Raw genomic sequence first — 18,110 nt, 5'->3', positions numbered from 1 at the left:
CCTGTTAGCAGCTCTACTGCCAGCGTGTTGTGGGTCAGAACACGCAGAGCACCTCGTCTCCTTTGGGTGCACGCCGCTCCAAAATTAGATTATCATCACGAAACCACCATTAAATTAGCTGCTTCTGACATTTTAAATGCTATTGCAGTTGTACTATCAGCAAAAATGTGTGCATCAGAACCGCAGCACGCAGGACTTCCTTGTTTTCTTCTGGATCTGTGGCTCAGTCCCGCCCCCATCCTTTTTTTGTTCAATGGGAGCAATGATCGTCAGCCTCGTGGCTTTGTTTACAAGTTATAGTTCGTTTGCAAAAAAGCACAATGTGAATGCAAACCGCACCAAATGAAAAAAAAAAATCCATTTTTGGTCCGGACCAAACAATTGGACCAAAGGACTTTTCTGGTCTGAATACACCCTTAGAAAAATTTTACTAATTTACAATTATAATACACTTATTATTAAATTATGCATCAATGCTGTAAACACAGGTTATTTATGTGTTTGAAAACAGTAATAAGTCTTTATAAAAGCCCTGTACATACACTAAAGCAGGTTCACGTTTTGGAAAAACTCAGTTCAGTTGATTAAAAAAAAGTTTTTACCTGTATCTCTAAAATTTGGACTTTTATGTGTAAAAGAAACAGCAAAATTACTTGTACCAAAACAACTAAACTAAAATAAATAAATAAATAAATAAATAAATAAATAAATAAATAAATAAATAAATAAATAAATAAATAATGTGACCGGTGTAGGCAAAATGAGTCATAGTCAGGAATTTTTTTTAATTTTGAGTTTTAATTTTCAAATTCTCCACTTTGAAAGCTTCAAAATGATCTGTAGTGTCTTGACATTTGTTGATTTATCACCTGCCGACAAGCTGGCTTCTTTTTGAAAACTTTGGGGTTGCATTATATGAAGGGATTTCCCTGCTAGCTGAGAAACATAGTCCATTTCAAAGGAAACATCAAGGTGTCGGAAGACAAACCTGTGACCTTTTCATTGTGAAGAAGTAGCTCCAACCACTTCACCACCATAGCACCTGGAAACACTGTTTTCTATTTACATGATGCCTTTATAGAATTTTTTATGCAAATCCCAATTACGTGAAAATAATTCGTTTTTTTTGCAACTCATTGTGACTCAACAATGATTTAAGCACCTGTTTATAATTTATACTTTAAAGAGCAAAAGAGGGAACTCTTAGTTTTTACACGTAGCTTTGAACCACAACACACATTATCTTTGTAGACAGAGAAAAAAAGCTTGAACTTGTTTCTATGAAAAATGAAGTTAGGAGCATCAACACTGCATTTATATTAATTTATATCATTCAGTATTTGGTCAGATTAGTATAAATGGTGCTTTTTATTCTAATTGCACTGATCTTCTGACCACAAAGATGCCGAGTTGCTTTACAGCTTATTTCAAACTTGATCTCCATCTATTTAACAGCTAATGAAGGAAACCTGCCTGGTGTTTTGCATCAACTGTCTTTTTCTGTAAAGTGTTTGTTTCAGTTGGATATCTGCTGTTTGCATTCTGCTCTGTCACCATATTTTTCCTCCCTACCTGACTGTCTGACGTTTGGCTGTCTGTCTGTCTGTCTCTCATGTGTCGTATTTTCTGTCAGTCTGTCCATCAACAGAAACAGGGATGCGGGTGTGTGACTACGATGGGTTTCAAGCTTGATAAATGTCTTCAGATTTACACAGTTTGTTGGAAGAAATAAAGATGCACTAAGTGAGGTTGTGTTTAAGCAGCTAGAAACGCTTAATAAGAAATGTAAGCTGCTGAAATAAGCTACTCTATGATGCGTTCACAGACAGGGAGGAATGTTGGATTTCTGAATGTTGCTTCATGGACACAAGATGAGAAAAATAGATAATTTTGTTTTGAATGGGATGGTTCAATTAATCCTGTGCTTCATGATGAGATATTTTGCTAACAGACGCACACATTACATTTTTAGTGGAGGGGTGTAGACTGGCATTTAAAAAACTAATCTTTCAGGATTATTAATCCTAATATATTGTTACAAAACTAAAATGTTTTTATTTAGAAAAAATATATATAAAATTTATCATTGATGTATTAAACTTTTTCTCTCACTCCTTACCACATCATTCCAACAAAACTGAGATTTTACCTTTGGCTGTCTGATTCTCCGTTAACACGTCTCCCATTTAACACAGTTTCATCTCAGCGTCAACAAACTAATTAATTTGTTCAATCTAAACAGAACTTTATTTAGCTCTATTAGTTTAATTTGCGGTAATTAGCTTAATAAATTGTTCTCGGTAGATTGGTTCACTTTGTTTTCTATCAACCGAAGGCCAAACAAAGCCAAACCCTGGATGAGAAACAATAATATGAAAAAAAACAAAAAACACTGATTATGTTTGTGACCTGTGTTGGTAAAATGAGTCAGAATAAGATCAGGCTGCAGCACATCTTTTGCCATAATTAAAATTTGTGTAAAATGAATCCAGAAAGACCATCTAGCAGTTTTCATAACTAAAATCCTCCTAATCTACCTTTAAATCAAAGTTAACAGGCATATCTTCTGAAATAACCCTTTCTTGTTTTTAAATGTGTCACCTGGATATCCCTCATATAATGTTTGACCTCGTTATGTAGCTTGGAAAGCCTTTTATTTAATCTAGGTGTGGAATTCCCAAAGAACATCCATGTAAACCAATAAAGTTTGAGTTTTAAAACAGTCACTCCTTAACTAAAACGTGCTTATTGCTAGGCCAGGTGATAAATCGCTAAATTTCAACAAACTGCATCATTTAGAAGCTTTTGAGGAACTTGTCATTGTGACTCATTTAGCCAGCACTGATCACATCAGCCATTACTGTGGAGATAAAATGTTCCCATGTTCCGCCCCCACCCACCACAGAACCTTTACTGCTGGTCATACAGTGACCTGAAGTCTCTGATAGCAGCTCTGGAACTTAGCATTACAGACTGATTCAGGCCAGGCTCTGTTCTGCATAAATCAGCGGGATCTTTAAAGAGGGGGAGGTCTTGTCCCGTGAGCTTTGGAGGTCACAGATGATCTCAAAAGAAAGTAGTTCCACTTAAAAACTGGGCGCCATGCGTTCAGTAGAAGGTACGAACAAGGACTCTGTAATTTTCTTTTTCTTTTTTTTCCACAGTTTTTGTCCTAATTTGTAAAATATTATTGTTTACTTTGTGTCCTTATATTTGCCTTTTGCTTTGCTGATGATACATTGGATTTTCCTCACTGAGGCACAAATAAAAGATATTATTTTCTATCCTACATCTTTAACTCGATCTTTTTTGAAAACCAAGCACTTTTAAAGTGCCTGTGACCTGCCTATCCATCAAATACAAAAAGTCAAAGAAAACACATTTTTATATAAGAAACCTTGCATAAAATGTGATTTTACCCATTTTTTTCACATAAATGGCAAATTGTCTTTGGAACTTGGCTCAGCCAAAGTGAAACAGGAAGTGACATCAAAGGGGAACTCTCTAGTCTTTGTTTATTGAAACAATATTATTTGAACTCTGACTCTTCATCTCTCTCTGACTCAAAATAAACTAAACAAACATCAGATTCTTCTCTACGTGTCCTTAGCCATTTTATCAATGCTCTGTTCCATGCTGACGTTCTCCTTTGACATCACTTCCTGTTACTTCACAAGCAAATATCTCAACTGTTCATTTCAGCAGTGGGAAATAATTTTTTGCAATATGTTATTGATGTTATCTTTCAAAAAATGCCATTATATTTATTTTAAAAAATTATATCACGGGCACTTTAAGATGGCCACCACAGCTAGGTGACCTTATCAAACACAAACTTGGTTACCACTAAGCCAGTTTTAGAGAAACTTAGCTAAGATTAGGTGGGCCTTATTCCCAAAAAAGTTCTAATGTTCCACACTGTGCAAAAGTGTTGCTTAAAGCTTTAGCTCAGGAACTGAGACCATCACCCAAATGTATGGTTAGCACAGATAATTGACATTAAAAACAAAACTAACTTATTACATTGTTATTTGGCTAAAACCTGGAGTGATAGAGTAGAAAGTCACTTCAAACTTTGAGATCTAACAGATCACTCTATAAAACTCTGCCATGGAAGGGTGGTGGGTGACAGGCATTCCATCAAGATTTTATTACTATTTTATTTTCAGGTCAACCAGTCGAGGTGAAAAGAAGCAGCGAGCTCAGCCTAGCAGAGCAGATCGCCGGGGTGATCCGGCAGCCGGCTTTCATCGCAGGTCTAGGTGTGGCCGCCTGGCTGGTTTTGATGGGTTTCAGTGGATGGCTGTATTGTCGGCACCGCAGGAGGAAGCAGCTGGGTCACTACACCACCTCCTTTGCCTACACGCCAGCAGGTGAGCAGCAAACAGAGCTTTGCGCTCGTCCGCCCAAAACCAGGTTTCGGTGGATTTTTTTTTTTTTCACAGCTCAAAAAAGGCAGCAAACGGCTAACGTTGGAGAGGAAACAAAGGAAGAAATTTAAAGATTCAGCAACACTTTAGATTCAGTTTGAAAGCAGCGACGGTGACAAACTTGTTAATAGACCTCTGGGGATATCTCCAGCAGTGATGAATGTTTTCAATTTCACTTTGTGTTTCGCAGAGCAACTGCTGCACTTTAATCTCACAAACTCGCTTAATTAAAATGTATTTACCCCGACTTGGTAGTTTGCTAAAAAGTGAGAAGAAAAAAAAAAGGAAATGGAAACAAACTAAAGGCAAAGCAGAATGCAACCACAACAATACAGTTTTAGATCATGGCCTTGGGTACATAAGCACATACCGTAAACATATCATTTGTTTTCTGCCYGGGGGGCTTTTTTTTTTTCTTTTTCAAAAAATAGATTTTCTTTACATCTTTTCCAGTGATTATTGTTTTATATCAGGTTTTAGGTTAGATTGCGTCAGTTTAAACAGGATTGACTACGGATACATCAGAAGAAGGATAACATCTGCATTTTTATGCACTGCAGGCATATTTTACAACATGTTTCTCTTGTGTGCCTTTTAGTGTATGTAGGTCAACAGTGTCTTTTCACAGAAAACATTTTAAATCTGCTTTTAGGATGAACGGGTTGGTGGATCACATAACGATAAACACATTTATTCTATGTTCAGTCTTTTTAAAATGTTATGGCAAAAGATTATTTTTTCTTGTATAATAAGTTTTATTTCTTTGTGTCTTTCTGCAGTTGGCTTTGCTCACAGTGACGGATCAGGAATCATCAATGGAGGGTAAAGTATGCATTAAAAGGGTAGTTCAACTCTTTTGAAGGGGTTACAGATGCATTCACTACTTTCTGGAACACAGAACACATGAGGGTTCGACTGAGGATCTGTTTCATCAAAGACTAATTATATGTAGACCTCTGAACATAATCTGGAAGTTGAAGCCAGAGCAAGGCCATCTTCCCTCTCTTGTTCCAGTAGAAGCTTAAAGTCCCACCCCCTCCCTGTAAAACTATATAGACCTTGTTAAAAAAAATCAAATACACACTTCGGACATTTATTTCAAGTGTCTCTTATTAATTTCTGTAGTTCTTACCTTGTTTCTTTGTGATCAAACAATCATTTTTCTAACACATTGTGCTCTGGCAAGTATAGTTTTTGTGTGCAGAAGAGAAGGCGGGGCTTAAAGCACAGACTGACTCCAAAAATATGGTGGTATGGGATAAATCTTGTGCCAGCAGGATTTGATTTTGAATTGCTCAGATTGAATCTGAATGTGCATAATTTGAAATTGAATGCAATGATTTGAAAATAAATTTCACTAAACTGAAACTGAATTTAAAGTTTTGAATTTGAATTAATTTGCTTTGAAACTGTATTTTGATTTATTAAAAAATTCAGTTTGACTACTTTCACTTTCTGTTCCATAATTCAATTTCAGTTACAAAATTCAAGTTTTTGTGTCACATCCTGGTCCTTGAGAAAGCCAGCCAGAGTAATCAAACACAGATCCACAGATTTACGTTTCACTTCGGTGAAGTTTCCCTTCTATATGTAAAAGGGTTGATGCAATCCACTGTAAAAGTGACAAAAACAGACAAAGTTATTTTATTGCAGCGATTAATTGTACCTATATGTTGAAAATGCGTCACCGAAGTGAAATATAAATCTGTGGATCTGTGTTTGATTACTCTGGCTGGCTTTCTCAAGGACCAGGATGTGACACAAAAATCTGAATTATGGAACTGAAAGTGAAAGTAGTCAAACTGAATTTTTAATAGACAAAAGTACAGGTTCAAAGCAAATTAATTCAGATACAAAACTTTAAATTCAGTTTCAAATAATTAAATTCAGTTTTAATTTAGGAAAATTCATTTTCAAACCAATGTATTCAATTTCAAATTATGCACATTCAGATTCAATCTGAGTAATTCAAATTCGATTGCTGCTGGCACAAGATTTACAGTATCCCATAACAGAGACCCTAATAAGGTGTTGGTTTAAATAAAATAAAACACCAAATAAGCAGCTTTTTTTTGTGAGCAAGAGAAAATATTTGGTGTGCGTTAGGAATATTTTGTGTGTGTAGTGGAATGATGAAAATTGCATTATTTTGTTCTCTCATGAGCTTCGAGAACTTGTTCTGTGCCTAAGCTCCTGGCAGAACTTTTTTTTCTCTGCAGGGCATGCCCCAAGTGTTGTGTGATTGGTCAGAACTTTGTGGGCGTGTTTATGTAGAATCACGCTGCACTCGTTTCACTTCAACTTCTGAGGAGCAACTGGCTGAGGCTTTTAGAAAATACAGCCATCTTTTAAACTGCTCCTGCAAAACTTAGAAACATTTTCAGATTTTAACATTTGTGCACAGAGGAGACAGCGTGGAGACACAGGCAGCTCTCTGTGACTGTGCAATGAAGGGACACATTGTTGGGGTTTCTGTTTGTTTCTGACAATTGTTTAAGTGGAAGGACTTCCCAGGAGTTCTTGCTACTGTTTCTCTTTAATTAGAAAAAGTTTGTGAGGAAAAAAAAAGTCACACAACCACATAAGTGACAACAAATTTCCAACATCCCGCAAACTTTGTCACAGCCTTGAGTTGTTGGACATTTGGTTTATTACCAAGACAATTACCTGGTGTGCACCAGATGTTTTCTCATGCTCACACAACCTATTTTATAAAATTTTCACCAACGTCCCCTCAGGGCTTAAATAACAGTATGATGTGAACTTAATGACAGCGTGAAGAACTAAGGATGTTCTACAAAAGCTTGGATGTCATACTTTTCCACAGAACCTCACTTCAAAAGATTGGAGCTGTCATGTCAAAAAGTTTGATAATATAATGAGTGGCGCTCTGTATTTAATAGAAATGATGATGAAAAACCCTCTCGCCTTTCTTCTAAGGCCTGCCTTGTTGGGATCAAACATGGGAAATTACCCCTGGCTGGCCGAGTCGTGGCCCACTCCAAATCTGCCTCACAACAGCAAAGATTTAGTCAACTGCTGCTCCGGGAAACTGGACTCGGAGAGATATTACAACTGTAAGAGCTCACAGACACACGTCAGTATTAAGCATATGGTTGTGTTGACAATTTAGCCCAATCCTTTCCTGTCCAGCTGTCGGGAAAATCCACTACCCAAGCCAGACGGAGAAACGCAGCACGGCGTCCAACGACAGCCCCATCTACAGCACCATCAACACGACGGCCGAGGATGACCTGCTGGCGTACTACGACACTTATTCCAGCATGTCCTACAACCAAGGTCCAGATCCATACAGCAGCAACCCAATACTGGCAAACAGTGGGCTGGTGGGTCTAGAGCAGGACCTGGACCGGTGGACCATCCAGTCTGGTCAGTCTGGGTCTGAATACGCCAAGCTCCAGTACACCAAGAAGAGCTGCGGTAAGGCTGATTTACAGTATGTTCTGATATATCCCATAAATAAGTTTTCGTCACATTTTTAAATATTACTTGTTTTTTTTCATGCTTTTTCTTGTTTTCAGCAACTTTATTAAGTTACACCGATCTAAAAATGCAATTTATTTTCCATTTTCCAAAATAAAAACACAAAACACAGTTAATTCTAACCTTTCACCAGTCACCACTCAGTTATTAATACTTTGCTTCCAGAGAGTCAAACTTTCTTCTCATTTTTTAGTGGAGGGGTTGAGCAAAAGTTATCAAGATTTTCTGAGGTTCTGTCAGTCTTTTTTTTTTTTTTTTTTTCATGTCTTTAGACACTGGCTGCTTTTTTTATTCAGCTTTCAGTCCAGTCCTGTTTGCAGCAACCTTGGCACATCTCAACACGGTGTGTTCTTTAAAAATTTAAGCAAACCGCCGGACAAACAGGTGAAAAGCAGAAGAGGCTTCAACGGGGCTAGAAAACAATCTGTGACAGGTTTTTATGAGAAACAGGAGACATGAGGGAAGCCACAACCTTCAGTTCATGCATCTGAACCTTTGTTGCCTCTTACATTTTACAGTTTTTTTATTTAACTTTAGAAATGGGAACAAATAGTTTTTGTCATATATGTCAGTATACATTATCTTTTTTATTTATAGATCTAACGCCGATATGAACATTATCTTAAACAGTTTTTTTAATGCTTGAACGAATCATCATTCTAAATCAAGTGAGGTAAAAAACAAAGCCTGTGCTTCACGTCTCCCTCTTTTATGTTCAATATGGTAAATTGTTTGCGATTTGAATAAAAGCATAACGTAACTATGACCATAACGGTTTCTGAAGAGCTCAGTGAGTCTGTGCATCTATTGAAACTCAAGGTGGTTCTGAAGTAAAAAAAAAGGTCAACAAAAGAGAGCGTCCTTCAGGCAGCCAGAGAGAGAGATGGGTTTTAAAACGCAGCGTTTGTTTGAGCAGATTCATCATGCAAAACCAGCCTTTCTGCTTTAGGGTCAGGGTGAGCAGAAATTCCATAATTAAACAGGAATTCTGCTTTGTACTACTAATTCTACAGCACTCGAAGGCACCACACTGAAGGGAAAAAATAAAATAAAATAGATTTGAGAACACAGTCAAAGGCGGGCTCGTCGGTGTAAACATGTGTGTATGTTGGCGTGTAAATACAAAACCTGATTAATGAAGTGGAAGCAGGTGCACAGAGGCAGCACAGCTGAACAACCAGAACTCACCACATTTGTGACACAGTTTATTACAATTTTTTTTTCTTCCAGACAAACTGGCGCAGCAGTCGTCTCCCGGGTCCTCGCCCAAGTCAGCTCCTCTCACCTGGGTGGACGTTTTGTCTCTGCCTCTTCCTCCCAACAGAGACGGAGGTCGAGCAAAGGCTGATAAAGAGGAGGCGCAGCACAGGTGAGTCGACCACTGACTTCTTTTTTTCATCTGATGCAAACAAATACTAGAACCAAAACTCTTTTTTCCAAGATTCTGTTTTAATACACATTTTACACAGTTGTTATAATTGTTTTTGCCTCTTTTGGGAGGGTCCAAGTCTTCATTGTGGGGGTCAAACCCTCCTCTTCCGTCTCCAGGAATACGACTCTTTTTGTCCTCAGCTTCCTTCTGTCTCCTCATCATTAGCGTGGAGGCCTCTGGCTTCAATCCTCTGACAGCGGGAGTTAAGGCAGCTGCACGTCACGGCGGTCCTGTAGTGCCGCCGGGCCTGTCAAGCAAAACTTAAGTGAAGTTTAGAGTCTGGGGAGTTTTGTAAACGCAGCATCGACTCCACAGGCAGTGAGTGGATCGGGCTCCGGGGCTACGCAGGGGAGCGTCTCCTCTAACGAGTTCTGACACGTCAGATTGCGGACATAACGGGGTGGGATGGGAAGGCTGTTTCTGACTGCGTCGTGTCTTTTGTAATGACATTAGACTCTGTCTGACAGGCGGAATTACTGCTTTCCATTTTCAATGACACGTTCCTCGTTAAATCAGGCCTGATGGCAAGAAAATGACAACAGAAATCACGGAGGTGGATCCTGTCTTCTGGAACTCTAGTTCCCTTTCAAATAGAAACTTTAAAAAACACATTTATGTTTTTTGTTCTTTTCTTTCTCTGCACTTATTTAATTTCACATCAGTAGACACCGGATTATTTCTTTATAGACAGTTTTAATGGTTTGGGTTCATCTCTTTGAATTCAAACTATTTGACAGCTTTCTTTGAAATTATGGTTGCACATTTTGCCTCATTTAATTCTTTAAATATTTGCTGTGCATCTGTGTGTGTACCTGGTTTTTGTTACCTTTCTAGGACCGTTTCTTGTATATAAACACCTTCAGTGACAGGACCAGTAGTTCTTTTGGGAATCAAAGACTGATCTTAATATGGTGGAATGCCATTTTTTGGGAGGGGTTAGGTTTAGGACTGAGGGTAATTTACGTACTGTTTAATGAAACTCTCAGGAAATGATCATTGGGCCTCATGCAAGAACATGTTCRTATTCTTATCCTAAATTTCTCTTACTTTTGTTCGTACAAAGGGTTCGTACGAACATGTCACGTCAGATTCAACAAACTCTTCTGTCTTCAGGAAAAGTGTGTAAATGAGCTGCGTAAATTGACCTGTTTGTATCCAGCTGCTCGTGCACACGAGAGGAGATCAGCATAATTACCACCCCAAAAACACCATATAAGGCTATGTTTCCTGCCTCAGATATCAGGAAGTGTCCATTCATGAAAATGACAGCGAAAACTAAAAAGAAAAACTTTACAAGTTCAGAGATTGAAGTCCGTCTGTCAGAGATCCAGAAAAGAAAATCTGTCATTTTTAGCAGGTCAGCTGTGGAATAAAATGAGCTGCTAAAAGCATAAACAACTGTGTTAAATCATTTTCATTTATTCAGAAGACACAGCGCTGTGCACCGTACACCCCCCACCCCCCGCACGCGGTGCGCGGTCGCAGGTGGTCTCAGATGTGGGTTTGAAATAAGCCTTTTAAAATGTTTTCAAAATAAGTCTGGCACTTTGGAGAAAACCCAGGACTCGCTGGAGGGATTATGTATCCCCTCTGGTCTGGGAATGTCTCGGAGTCCCCCAGGACGAGCTGGAAAGTGTCGCTGGGGAGAGGAAAGTCTGGGTCTCTCTGCTGCTGCCCCCGCGACCCGATCCCGGATACATAAGCCGGCCGGACAGACAATTTAAATTGTTAGTCTAAATTATTACATTTAAAATTATAACTCTAATTCAAGCAGAATAATTTATTGTCAACAAAATTATGGAGTGTGATTTATTTTCAACTCAAAATGTCTTCAAACTAACGAAATATAAAGTTATTAGGGAGGAAAACCCGTCTGGATAACAGCAGACTGACTGCTCGTAAAATATAYGACAGGTCTGGACCACTCGTVAATTTTGTTCGTATCTGAAAAAAATCKTAGAATAYGAAAACATTGGTGAATGCCACAAATTCTCCTAAATCACTCGTACGCACAACTTAAGAACAAATCTGTGCGTACCAACGGTTCTTGCATGAGGCCCATTGTGTGAACATCTAGCAAATTACTTCTGGAGCCGATCTGATTCAAGATCTAACAATATTCCTATTTTTTTAATATATGATCAAAAACAATAAAATAAAACATTTTTACAATATGATTTTTGTTGAAGACATTGACTTGAACAGTAGTGGGAGATATACATTTCTTTTGAAGAACTGCTAGGCTTTTTTTAACTATAGATTTCCAGATTTTTTTATTTTTATTTTGTTTTTTTACATAAACTTGCAAGTGAACATTATGAAAATCAATTGTCAGCATGTAAACACCAAGTAAACGTGGACGTCCCTGCTAGTTATTGTTTTGGACATAATGTGAAATCGGCTCAGATTATACAGAACAAGGTTTCAGGATTCACCAGATGTCTCATATAGCAGCATTTAATGCAGAAACTTTGCACGGTGAATACAGAGTACTAAAAAGAAGAAAAAAAAACACAACAGTGTGTATTCTGAAGGTCAAGCCTTCGGCGAGTCATTTATTTCCTTTGGCTGCACGTATTGTTCTGCACTTCCTCTATAAGGTCAGACACGGCTTCTGCTTCATCGCTCAGACGGACGACGCTTCAGCAAAATCCGTGCAAGGGACAAGCCAGGTGTCCCAGAGAGCAGGAAACATCTGCTGAGCTCATCGGTTATAGGAACTGATTGGTCAGAAGAAAAGGTTGGATTAGGACAAATCCCGTGTGATAACACAAGATGTCAGAGTATGACTCTCAGCTACTACCCCGTCAAATTTGAGCTCAAGCTGAGTTGTAGCACTTTGGGGATTTTCCAAGGTCAGTTAACTGTAACAGAGATTGTTTCCTGAAAGTTTTATTAAAATCTGTTCAGTTGTTCATGAGAAAAAGGCAGGAGGAGCTGACTCTGAAAATGTTAAATCTTACAAATAGGCAAAAAATATGATGATAGTATGATGTAATCAGTATTATGTCGAGTTATTTATGAACAGCAGTAATAATTCGTGCTGGATTATTTTAGATTAAAGAATGATGACTTTCCTGTAAAACCTTGAGCTCATTCTTCCTCACTCTTTGACCTTTAGCTCTGAGGAGGAAGACGACGACTGGTGTCCTCCGCTGCCAGCCAGGACCTACCTGATGGACACGTCCAGAGAGGAGGTCTCAAGCCTGTCCTCTAAACTGGAGGAGCTTTCCTTCACAGCAAAACTGTCTTCCCCGCAGCGAGACTTGCCCCAGTCCAGCGAGAGTCCACGTCTTCAGCACTGTGAGCTTCTGGCCCGTCAGTACCTGGGCTCCCAGGTGTCCCAGTCCAACCCCGATCTGTTCACCAACACCAAGGCCCTGGATGCCTGTGGTTTATACAACACCGGCCACTGGGGAGATAATTTCCGGGGAGAGAGCCTCAGCAAAGGTCAGTTGTCTCACATCAGAACCGTGTCGTGTTTAATCATCTAAATGCTGATTCGGTGTTCCCACTGTTATTTATCCAGGGTTTTATTTGATTTTTTCATTCTAACAACTTCTGCATTTTTTAAATTGATTTATTTATTTTATTTTATTTTATTTGTATTTCAGACATTTCTATATCAAGACATTTAGCTTTAGCAGGATTTGGGTGATTCAGCCTTCGGGTTTTGTAGTTTTTGTACTTTTCTAAATATTAACCTTAACTTATAAATATTTTCCTCTGAAAAAAACCTTCAGATCACTTCAACTCCAAAACATTTTTTATTTGTTCTTTGAAATCTACGTATTTCATAAAGAAAATTTTCTGACTTCTTATGATACTTTGAGGTATTTGCTGCTTTTAGCTATCATTTTGCTACTTTTATCTGTTACTTAGCTACCTTTAGCTTTTATTTATTGTTCTGATGTGCTACTGTTAGCTTTCAGATGGCCATTTGCTACTTTCAGGTTTTAGTTATCATTGTGCTGATTTTAACTTTTAGCTACCATTTTGCTATTTTTATCTTCTACGTAGCCTTTCTCTACATTTAGCATTTTTTATGCTTTTAGCTTTTCTTTTGGTGCGTTTAACTTCTAACAAGTGTTTTAGTCGTTTCAGTTAGCTTTTTGATACTTTTAGATCCCTTTTGGTTACTTCTAGCTCAACCTTTAGCTGGACTTTATGCTATTTAGCTTTTACCTATTTTTCTACTTTAGCATTTTACTTTTAGTTTATAGCCACTGTTTTCCACTTTCACTTTTGTCATTTAGGTGGCCTATTGCTACATTTAGCATTCAGCTGTGATTTTGCTTCTTTTACGTTTGAGTTTGTGTTCTGCTTAAATTAGCTTTAATCTCTCAGTTTCAGCTGTTTCAGCTAAAATCATTCTCAGCATTTATGTTGGATTTTCACAGAAATTGCAGTTTTTCTTGTCTAGTTTGTGACACTCCTCAACAGAAGTGAATTTTCTGTAAGTTTTCTGAGGATGACATCGACTTGATTATTTTATTTTATTTGTTTTTTTTTCTCCAGCTGCAGCTGCAGAGTCAAGTCCTGCAGTCCAGGCGCTCAGATCCAGGGGGAAGAAACGAGCGCCTGTAGATGGACAAAACAAAAGAGAGAGGCTCGGAGAAGCAGGTAACAAACTGAGACGGAGTTGTTCATGTTTCTTTAAATGTAGAGAAGTGAAATATATTTCTAACCAACTAATTTTAACTCAAACAGCTACGATAGTTGGCTTTGAAGATTTTTTTCCCAGTGTCAGTGTTTTTCTGTCCAGAATGTGTATTTTAGAACTGTGTGAAGAGAATAAACCTTAATTAACAGACAATAATTCTATTAATGTTGAACAAAAAGCTGATCACTGCTTTTGCTGCAGAGCATTTTTAAGTATTTTCTGTTTCTGCCATCCTTCAGTGTCCACAGGTTGTCTGTAAAGACCAAATATTTAAAGCTCAAAATGATCCAGAAACTGGCTAATGGTTATTTTTGCTTTTTTTAATTTTCCCGCTGAAGCAACAAACGCAGTGTAAGATGGTAATCAGGGTGCTTTAGAGTCAGTCAGCCACGCTCGAGGGCAAAGCTACAGAAAGTGTCCCCCACTGGTTCTGGTCTTTATGCAAAGCTGCGTCTTCATGTATAAAACACAAACACAAGACTGATATCTATTCATCTGTCTCCCAGCAATAAAGTGAATAAGCACACCCCCCGCCCCACACACACACACACACACACACACACACACACACACACACACACACAAAATGTCAAGATGATTCCTTTTAAGATGAATATTTCTTTGTGTTTCTTTTCAATCATCACTGATGAATCACATGCAGATCTCCCCCCTCCACCAGCACCCCCGTCCTCCACGGATGACGACTCCCTGCAGCTCTTTGTGGAGGTTTTGAGCCGGAAACCAGCAGAAGGAGAACCAAAGGAGGGGAGCAATCGGCCCACCGTTCCAAAGAGGGGAGGTTTCTCCGCCCAGAGGGGGTCGCCGACAAAGTGGTTATCAGAAGGTAAAGAAACAACTCCGGTGCATCAGATGTCAGTTTATGTATAATAATGTGGCTGTGTTCTCCCTATTTTCAATCTAAATACCACTGCCGACTTTGTACTTTTGTTTTGTATTATTTATTTGTATATTATCAAAACAATTAGTTTATTCAGAAATATTTTTTTCCTCATATATCACTCAAAAACATTGTTCTCTATGGTTCAGCATACAACTTGTCTTGAACTAATTTAGTTTTTTTTTTCCACTTTTTAGCCGATGGCCATGGTACGTTTAGCTTCTAGCTAACATTTTGATACTTTTGGCCTTTAGCTTGCATTGTGCTGCTTTTGTTTTTAGCCTTTTGATACTCTTAGCTTCTAGCTAGTCTTTTGGTACAATTTGCTAGATTTTGTTGGAGCTTCTAGTGTTCAGCTAGATATTTCTTTTTTTTGGCTTTTAGCCAGCGTTTTGAAACTTTTAGCTTCTAAGTAACCTTTTGCTGCTTTTAGCTATCTTACTTTAGCTTATATCTACCATTTTGCTATTTTGAGATTTTTGCTAGCCTTTTTTAAATATTTTTAGGTAGTTTTTTTGGACACATTTAATATTTAGCTATCAATCTAAAACCCAAAGTTCTGCTATCATTTTGATGCCTTTACCCAGCCTATTGCTTTTTTCTGCTTTAAGCAAGCATAGCTATTATTTTGCTACTTTTAGCTTTTTGATGGCCTTCTGGTACTTTTTGCTTTTAGGTAGCCATATGCTATTTTTAGCTTTTAGTTAGTTTTGTGCTTTTTGTAGCTTGCAGCTATCATTTTATATATTTTTTTTAAGATTATCTGCTCAGTTTCAGCTTCTTCGGCTCTACATTTTTGCGGATGTTATATAAACCTCTTCAGGTTTGTACAGATCCAGCTGCTGTCACTGCAGAGCTCCTTGTAGCAGGGGGTCTACTCTCAGTCCACCCCCTCCCTGTGAGTTTGACCTGTTTAAAAACAGCTGTAACTTTGAGTGATCTGTTTGTCAGGAGCAGATGAGAATGTAATCCCGCACGGGCAGCCGAACGTCCTGTCCAAGGTCCAGATGTCAGGCTACGGGTCTCTGGGTGGAAGAGTCTTTCCCCGGCCCTCCACTGCAGGCCAGAGGAGAGATGAGGGCTGTCTAAACGGACAGGTGGGAGCTGCTGAACGATGTGCATGCAGTGTTCGTTACGGTCAATTCAACAACACACCCAGGGCAGTTTGACACGGTGAATGGCAGGCGTTTATTGTGGCCGAGGGCCAAACTGCAGTTATCTAACCCACCCGGGAAAAGGTCTACAGCCCCCGGTGGAACCATTAAAAATAAAATATGGAATTTAAAATTAGTCCGCTTGCTGTTGCAGAGCAATAATTGCGAAATGTGTTTTAAAAGATACAGAGTAAATCAATCAAACATTTCTGTATGATGCCTAAAAAGAGTCTTCATCCACACTAATTCAAATATTTTTAAAAAGCTTTCTTTCTGCTTGGTTTGCATTTCCAGTCCACACAAATTAAAGTTTGGAAAACGCTTTTCCAAATTAGAATTTCTTTTAAATAGTTTTCTGAGGATCCGTGTGGACAGGAGCTTTTCAGAAACAATCATGAACGAGGCTGTTTCAGTTGTTTTGGCCTCACAGGCTTTAATGTTAGTTTGAGATGTTTTCTTCCTTTACAATCAATAATCCGAGCGGTGCATTAAGCACACGGACTCTGTGATACTGCACTTAAATTCTGAGGAGACTCTGCTGGTTCTGTGGATGGTTTGGAACCGCTCCGACACTTTACTCCTGCATCGATCGAGCTCTTTGATTGTGAGCAGGATCTGCAGTAGAACCCTGAGTCAGTGGGCTTCAAACTGCAATATGTTTACAGCGCATTTAAATTTATTCACAAGTCAGTATTTTAAATGTCTCATTCTGTTTTACACATGTTTACATACATATTGTATCAGCAAGTTTTTTCGTGAAAGTCCTGGATGTTCATATTTATCATGGAAGGTAGAAAGAGTGATCAGAAACTAGCAAAGCAGAAAAATCCAGATGTGGGTCACTGTGTCTGAACAGCCTCCCTTGTACCAGAAAACATTAATACAGATGCTTTTTATGGGGCTGGCCCAGAAAATTACATATTTTTTCTTCTTCATGGCAGGTTTCTGTGAAATAAAAGTGTTTTTCTTTTATTATTATTATTGTTGTTGTTGTTGTTGTTGTTGTTGTTGTTGTTATTATTTCTTTATTTCCTCACCCAAACGTGTCTACCATGTAGGATGATATCATGAATAGTTTGAATGAATATGTGTGGGTCAAAGGGACCCCTGAGGCAATATGAGAAACTAACAATATATTTCTAACAGCGATTTTAGAAAACTGTTGAGGTAATTCAGCAACCAAACAGCAATTTCTGTAGTTTTTCGTCATTCAGCAGTAAATTTTTGCACCTTTTTCATAAAAAATAAAAGCTCTGAGATACGAGACACATTTATAAGGTTAGCTGTTAAACTTGTGTCAAAAAAACAATAATGTGGTGTTTATGTTTATTTCACGTCATCACTTCACACCGATCTGATTCCTCAAAGAAGACGAATCTTGTAAATTTTATCAGGAAAAGGTTGAAACAAAAATCCATATTAAAACAATAAATCAGTGTTGATTTTTTAAAGGACGTGTAATCTGGATGTAAACTCATCTCGTTTCTCTCTGTGTCGCGTTTTCTTCACAGAACCTCATCTAGACGGCAGCTGATGACGTGACATCTTCCTTTCTCCTCCCCGACTTCCTGTCTTTGCCAACCATCAATCTGTTGCCATGGCAGCGTTTGGAAAAACCGAAGACAAAAGGGAAAGCGTCAAGGCCTGCCATCTGCCTTTTCACGAGCTATTTCTATTCTTTTTATTTTTTGTACTTTATTTGAATTCATCTTATTTTTTGTGTGTGATTCCCCTTCACCCTTATTCTGTATAAAGACGTCCTCAGTGTAATTTTCTAAAAGATGTGGTCAGATATATGGCTAAAAATGGATGTGGGAGAAATATTTTTAGGTAAAAATAAGAGAAGAAAATTATTGGATCGTTGTACAGCAGATTACTGAATGTATCTTTTCTTTATTTCCGACCACGACACCACGATGCTGCGCGTTGGACAAGAGTTGGGAAAACAAGTTAAATCTCATTATGATGGTCTGTGTGTGTGTGTGTGTGTGTGTGTGTGTGTGTGTGTGTGTGTGTGTGTGTGTGTGTG

At 38.4% G+C, this 18,110-nt stretch overlaps 1 protein-coding gene across 3 annotated transcripts in view; it reads left to right on the top strand.

Moving 5' to 3' along the window:
- LOC106520370 (roundabout homolog 2) overlaps positions 1-18,104 on the top strand; it is an 87,086-nt gene extending 68,982 nt beyond the window's left edge. The window contains exons 17-26 of one of the 3 annotated variants that reach the window (XM_014012416.1): positions 4,170-4,373; positions 5,210-5,252; positions 7,371-7,507; positions 7,584-7,871; positions 9,165-9,303; positions 12,488-12,816; positions 13,885-13,989; positions 14,709-14,873; positions 15,879-16,024; positions 17,593-18,104. In XM_014012416.1, coding sequence (XP_013867870.1) covers positions 4,170-4,373; positions 5,210-5,252; positions 7,371-7,507; positions 7,584-7,871; positions 9,165-9,303; positions 12,488-12,816; positions 13,885-13,989; positions 14,709-14,873; positions 15,879-16,024; positions 17,593-17,604 — 1,568 coding nt within the window. In that variant the 3' untranslated portion in view covers positions 17,605-18,104. Of the gene's footprint in view, positions 1-4,169; positions 4,374-5,209; positions 5,253-7,370; positions 7,508-7,583; positions 7,872-9,164; positions 9,304-12,487; positions 12,817-13,884; positions 13,990-14,690; positions 14,874-15,878; positions 16,025-17,592 lie in introns of all 3 variants that reach the window. The other 2 variants (XM_014012415.1, XM_014012414.1) reach the window with 2 other exon arrangements.
- The last annotated feature ends 6 nt before the right edge of the window (positions 18,105-18,110 follow it).

Source organism: Austrofundulus limnaeus, unplaced genomic scaffold, assembly GCF_001266775.1.
Source record: "Austrofundulus limnaeus strain Quisiro unplaced genomic scaffold, Austrofundulus_limnaeus-1.0 Scaffold91, whole genome shotgun sequence".
Classification (NCBI taxonomy): Eukaryota; Metazoa; Chordata; class Actinopteri; order Cyprinodontiformes; family Rivulidae; genus Austrofundulus; species Austrofundulus limnaeus.
The sequence above is the reverse complement of the archived record's forward strand: the minus strand, read 5'-3'. Positions and strand labels throughout refer to the sequence as shown.